This window comes from Nanorana parkeri, unplaced genomic scaffold, assembly GCF_000935625.1.
Source record: "Nanorana parkeri isolate BGI_ZX_2015 unplaced genomic scaffold, ASM93562v1 scaffold1698, whole genome shotgun sequence".
NCBI lineage: Eukaryota > Metazoa > Chordata > Amphibia > Anura > Dicroglossidae > Nanorana > Nanorana parkeri.
Genome location: NW_017307966.1, coordinates 238899 through 245028, shown reverse-complemented (window position 1 = coordinate 245028; position 6130 = coordinate 238899). Strand labels below are relative to the sequence as shown.

Sequence of the window (6130 nt, the reverse complement as noted above, 5' to 3'; positions counted from 1 at the left end):
GGTGGGGGGGCGCCGGCCTGCCGGGCAGCGACAAGCAGACCGGCCGGGAGGAGAACAATATTGAAACAGGCAAATGCTGGGGCTGCTTTGGGGCCTCGGCCGCGAGGACCCATCGAGCAGCAGCCGCGACCTCATGCTGGAGAGAGACACGCCTCGGCCGGTGAGTTGCCGCTTTACCGCACCCCAGTGTGTGTTTTTTTTTCCTTTTTACAGCTAGGAGGACAGTTGTAGGTGGTTAGTGTACTTGCTATTATGGAACATTGATTAGAATACAGTTGAACTTGAAAGTTTCAAGTTCAAATATATTCTATTTCATGTTCTATATAAGTATTGTATTACTAATAAACTACAAGCAGGCAGTCCCACTGGGCCTTATAGTTCTCTATGCTATGAGGCTGTATGAATGACTGTCCTCCTGAAAGAACAAGTAATACAATGCCACTATAAAACATAGAATACAACATAATTTAACTTGAAACTTTTAAGGTCAACTATGTTTTATTCTATGTTTTATAGTGGCATTGTATTACTTGTACTTTCAGAACGACAGTAATTCATACAGCCTCATAGCATAGAGAACAACAAGGCCCAGCATGTTCTCGTTGTCCCTGTACACCCCCACATATCATCTAGGGAACTACTGTAGGAGACATGCATCCTGGAACTTGTAGTTCCCTGGGTGATATGGGGGGAAGTTGTACAAGGAAAATGAGGGCATGCTGGGACCTGTAGTAGTTCCCAGGCTGATATTCGGTGTACAGGGATAATGAGGGCATGATGGGGCATGTAGTTGTACAGCCTTTTGCATATCACTTAGGGAACTACAAGTCCCAGCATGCTCTAATTGTACCTGTACACCCCCCCCCCCCCCACACACACATCACACAGGGAACTACAAGTCCCAGCATTCAGTGGCATCACAAGGTTGGTGCGGCCTGCACCCGGGTGCCACAATTAGAGGCAGTGACATCAAAATGACTGACAGTCATTTTGGTGTCACCCCATCTAAAAAGTCGGGCACTCGGTCATGGACCGAGAGCCCGACGGTGTCAGGAGAGAGGAGGGGACCCGGCGGCATACCTCATCCCGCCGGATGAACGGCCCCTCCTCTCTGCCGGCGTCCATTACCAAGATGGCCGCCGGCAGGCATCAATCAGATGTCCGCGCATGCGCGATGACGACACATCGGGGTGTCACCCGGTCTAGGGACACCCCGGCCAGCATGTCCTCATTGTCCCTATACACCTCTGTGGTGGGGAACTGCTGCCTATAGGGGAAATGTAGGGGTGTCTAATGCCTATAGGGGGGGATGGATGGGATTAAGGATGCACCAATACCAGCCTTATACTAAAGGGTGATACCGACCTTTACATTTTTTTTACAGGTTCAGTTGCCGTAAGATCCTGCACTTGCAAGATCCAAGACCTCACAATGCCTGTTTACAGCACTGGCTGCACATCTTCTCCTCCTTTCCGCTGCCAGCACCCACCGGCACAGCCCTGGTGAGACCCGCACAGCAATGGTGAGATGCCGCAGAGTCCTGGTCAGACCACAAACAGCTTCCTGAGACCCCGCACAGCCTCCTGACACCCCACACAGCCCTGCACATTGTATGCAGCCTGCAGGTCTGCCTTTCTTCATGCTGGTTGTTGGTTAGAGGGGTGCATTGAGGAACCTGGCCTCGCAGCAGAGAGAGTAAATCCGGCCCTGGTCTCACCACTCATCCAAGTAGCTACCTCAATTCTAAGATCTATGTTCTATGTAGAACTGAGGAAGCTACTTGAATAAGTGATGAAACATATTCATCATAATAGAACAAGTCTAGAACTAGTGAATGGCTACAACTAGTTATGCTCAGTTACAGAAAGATACACTGACCAAAACAGCCGGGTTGCAAAGGAAACAAGGAAATGGCCACAATTAGTATAAGAGACTCATGGGGGGAAAAAAATCAAGGTGAGATGGGCTGTTCCAAATATAAAGTGTATTTTCACTTTTTCAATCAAATTTGAGAAATCCCCTCTATATGTTTGTTATGTGTTCCTATTCACACATCATACTGAAAAATATATTATTTTAAAATACTTCTTACCTTTTAGATTTGTCTGTGTACCTGGCCTTTGCAATATTCGCTATGTCTTTCTAATGACAGGAAACTCTGTCTGTCCCCATAGAATGACTAGGTACACACTGAGCGTCCCCAAATTAACATTCAATAATTTTTAAGATCTTTAACACTTTGTTAGGACAGACATTGTTCAAATCTAGCTTACAAATGATAATTAGATTTGCCAGGGCTAATCATTTCTGCCGAAAGTGCCATCTTTCAGCCAAAATAGCGGTGCATAGGATAGAAACTGTCACAGGAGGCCGAGCAGTGTGGGAGGACAGTGATGTAAGCGGCTGGCGTCTCTCCTCCTGCACCACTCATCCTCCTAAGACAGATCAGGAGAGCGGTGGTGTGTGGGTGGTGACAGCTATGAGCGCTGACACAGCTCCTCTCCCAGAGGGGGTGTGGGGGCAGAGACAGCTATCAGCTGTCACAGGAGGCCGGGACTTGATCTTACGGCTGGCTACGGCCACTTGCAGTGAGATCAGCGTCCCTGGTTACCTGCTTACCAGGGACACTGATCTCCAAACAGCAAACTCTCCCTGGCGCCCCAGGAGTCTCCTGCTCCCAGCCGCCAAGCAGTGAGAAGCAGGCAGGCTTCTCACTGCTATTCTTAAAGATGCTGAACAGCAGTGAGTGAATAGCCGAATAGCGGCATTTGGCTCAGCTGTTCTGCTCAGTCCCTCAGAGGTACCGAGCAGATTTTGGACCTGATGGGGAACTGCAGCAGAGGGCGGGTACAATGCTAGTTTACTATTGGCTATTGCAAATTGAAATAGCCAATAGTAATGTCCCATATCCTTTTCAATGGGAAAAAAAAAAATTATTTTTTTTTCTATTCTGACATCGATCGTGTCAGAATAAAGAAAAAAAAAGGAAACAGCAGTGTTTCTCTCCTTGGCGGCCGGGAGCAGGAGACTCCCGGGGCGCCAGGGAGAGTTAGCTGTTTGGAGATCAGTGTCAGTGTTAGCAGGTAACCAGGGACGTTGATCTCACTGCAAGTGAATGTCCTCCTGTGACCCAAAAGAGAACTAATGCCAAAAAGTGTTTGATCATAGTTCTCTTTGACATGTCCATTGTGTGAATTGAGCCTCATGTCAGTTGTGTTGCATTTTTCTGCACGCCACCACACATGTATAGTGTTAACAGGGCATGCAGAATTTTGTTTTCCTGGTGCCCTATTAACACCATACATGTGAGGTATTATGCAGACAAATGCAGCTCAAGGGACCAAATGTGAACACATTACATAGAGGGAAGCTATTTAGGATGTTTAAGCAAGTAAAAAGCACTTAAAAATGTACACAGCAATTTTTAAATATATCTTTTAAGGTATGTGCTGTGAATGGGAGCATGTAATAAATATAAAGTAGGCGTTATTCTAATTTGGCAACAAACATGGAAATACACATTAAGTATGTTTGGTATCATGCCTCACTGTATATAGTTATATTAAGCAAATATTTTTTTGTGAATCTGTAACAAAAACGTTTCTTACCTGGAGACCCTACTAGGCACAGCATTTCTAGTTGAAGGCTGACAACCCATAGTGTTGTCAGCTTGATGTGTGGGTTTATCCAAATGGATGTAAGCTGCCTCTAGTGTGCAGGAGGAATGGCAGACCTAAAAGGCAGGCAATGGCCAACTGAAGGAGAGCACATGATTTTGCTGATTGTGCGGGCTAAGACTTAGTGTGCCTAGCAAGTAAAGAGACTATGCAACCCAGCTGCCTGTATCCTATTGTCGTTGTCAACCCAGGACGAGACTCTGCGTTCTTTTATGAATAGGTGAATTTATTGACCATACATCAATATTGGAGAGATATAAGAGTACTCTGCTAAATTGTTCTTGCAATCACAATTTATAGTTTAACAGAATATAAGGGGCATTGACCGTCTCCAGGCAACATGAAGGTGTACATGTCTTGTTTACAGTTTTAGATTTAGGATTAATTATCGGTACATGGTTTATGTGCCATAATTATCTGGACACTAATGAAGGTGAAATTGTAAAACAGGAACATTTACCATTTTTCTGGACAAAAAACTAGAGCAGCATTGCCTTGGGCAAAGTACTCAATAAACAGGTGCAAAAAGGAAACAAGAATGATAAGACATATTCCACATTTCCTCCATACCCTAATGCCTTCTTCTCACTCAAAGCCCATCCCCAAGGATGCCTTACTGGAATATAGAAAGTTTGATCTTCCACTGGAATAGTTCAAAAGGTTCATGCAGGTAGAAGATGGTGAATCTTGAAGCAAAGTTAATGCAGGCATATGATAAAATTCAAAACAAGTTAGAGTCAAGTACAGTGCTGGTGTAAAGGATCCCCGCCATCTGCGCATGTGCGGCCTGCGCGTTCCCTCGCTGCTCGGGAACGCGCCATTCTGCGCATGCGCAGAAACAGTAACCTATGCGGAAGAAGATGCGCATAAACAGTAACCTGCGCGGAAGAAGATGCGCATCCCGCGCATGCACAGAAGCAGTAATCCGTCAGCATGAAAATCTGCCATGATGGCGCACAGGAAATGACATCACTGGCCCTACATAAACCCAGCAGCAGTACCACCATGTTGCTGGTTTATTGTCAGCTAATCCTTGTTCCAGTTTGTTGATATCTTGCTTGATCCTTGTGACCCGGACTTCCTCGATTAACCTTGAATTCTGCCTGCCTTGGCCTCGGAACTGTTATTTGACCATTCTTCTGCCTGACCCCTTTTGTACTGGAATTGCCTGCTTGGAACCTGACCTCGGATTGCCCATTGGATTACGGCTTGCACGGTGCTCAACACCACTGGCACTCCTGCCACTTGTTGTCCCGCTGGGCTCTGTTCCCATCCTCAGAGTCTCCCAGGAAACAAGGTGCAAGGGAAGCCTCCTCTCACATCCGGTCTCCCAGAAGGTACGTAACAGCTGGAGATTTCCTTTGAATGTTACTCATTGAGGGCTCATTCAGATGGGCATACACGTCTGTACGGCATGCACGCCCACATAAAGAGCAAATCCTGTGAGGGACAGATGCTGTGTGTGATTGCACTCAGCAGCCTGTTCTTCCCTATAAGAGGATGTGGCTGCACGGAATTACATGCTGTCATATGCACACCGTGCAGGTCTGGGTGTCTGCCCTTGGATGCATACTGCAATTACACACAGCACCTGTCCCTCTCCCCCTCATCTGAATGAGTCCTTTAAGTTTATGTAAACATCAAATCTATATTAAAATTGTATTTTTACTTTTGCAGTCAAATTTGAGAAACCCCCCTATGTGTTTTGTATGTGTTCCTACACTACATGCAAAAAATAAAATAAAACATTAAACATATTTTTAACCTTTTCTTAGTTTCTTTGGTGAGGAAAGAGTAGGGGTGGTAGAGGGACGAATTGAGGCACAGACTGCACTTCCCCTCATTAACATACAATGATTCTAGAACTTTAGCCCTTTGTTACGATAGACAGTGTTCAAATCTAGTTAACTGATAATTAAATCTACAAGCACAGTACAGACAGTGTTAATAATAGTAAACCAAACTCCACACAGTCCCCTCCTTAACATTACATAGGAGTAGGGCAGCCATCAGGGGGGTACGGCCGATACTCATGTAAGGGGCCCGGGCAGCCTGGGGGGCCAGCCCGGGTCCCTTACATCAGTGCTCCCCAACCTTTTTATCGGTGCAGACCGGTCAACGTTTCATAATTTTACTGTGGCCCGCTGAGGGGGGGACGTTGATTGTTTATATTTTAGATTGTTTTGATTTAATAATTTTAATTTAATTGTATTTAAACATGCCTTCAAAATAAAATACAGTTACACCAAAAAATTAAAGCATTGGAATTCTTCACTTATTCCACCACCGAAAAACTGGGTGAGATTACGTTAAAATGTGTGACCACGTCACTGGTCACACATTCTAACGTAGTCTCAAACTTTGATAGATCACATGCCTACCTGTAATCATTTAATCAGAGAAATAGATTATAATAGGGAACATTACAGTGTAATATTCCCCATTATAATCCA

At 45.3% G+C, this 6130-nt stretch overlaps 1 protein-coding gene across 1 annotated transcript in view; it reads right to left on the bottom strand.

Moving 5' to 3' along the window:
* Positions 1-6130, bottom strand: part of LOC108799332 (alpha-1,4-N-acetylglucosaminyltransferase-like) — a 50156-nt gene that overhangs the window by 992 nt on the left and 43034 nt on the right. The window contains exons 5-6 of the mRNA XM_018571187.1: positions 1516-1540; positions 1410-1425 (exon numbers count right to left, since the gene is read on the bottom strand). Of these exons, the coding sequence (XP_018426689.1) occupies positions 1410-1425; positions 1516-1540 (41 nt within the window). The remainder of the gene's footprint in view (positions 1-1409; positions 1426-1515; positions 1541-6130) is intronic.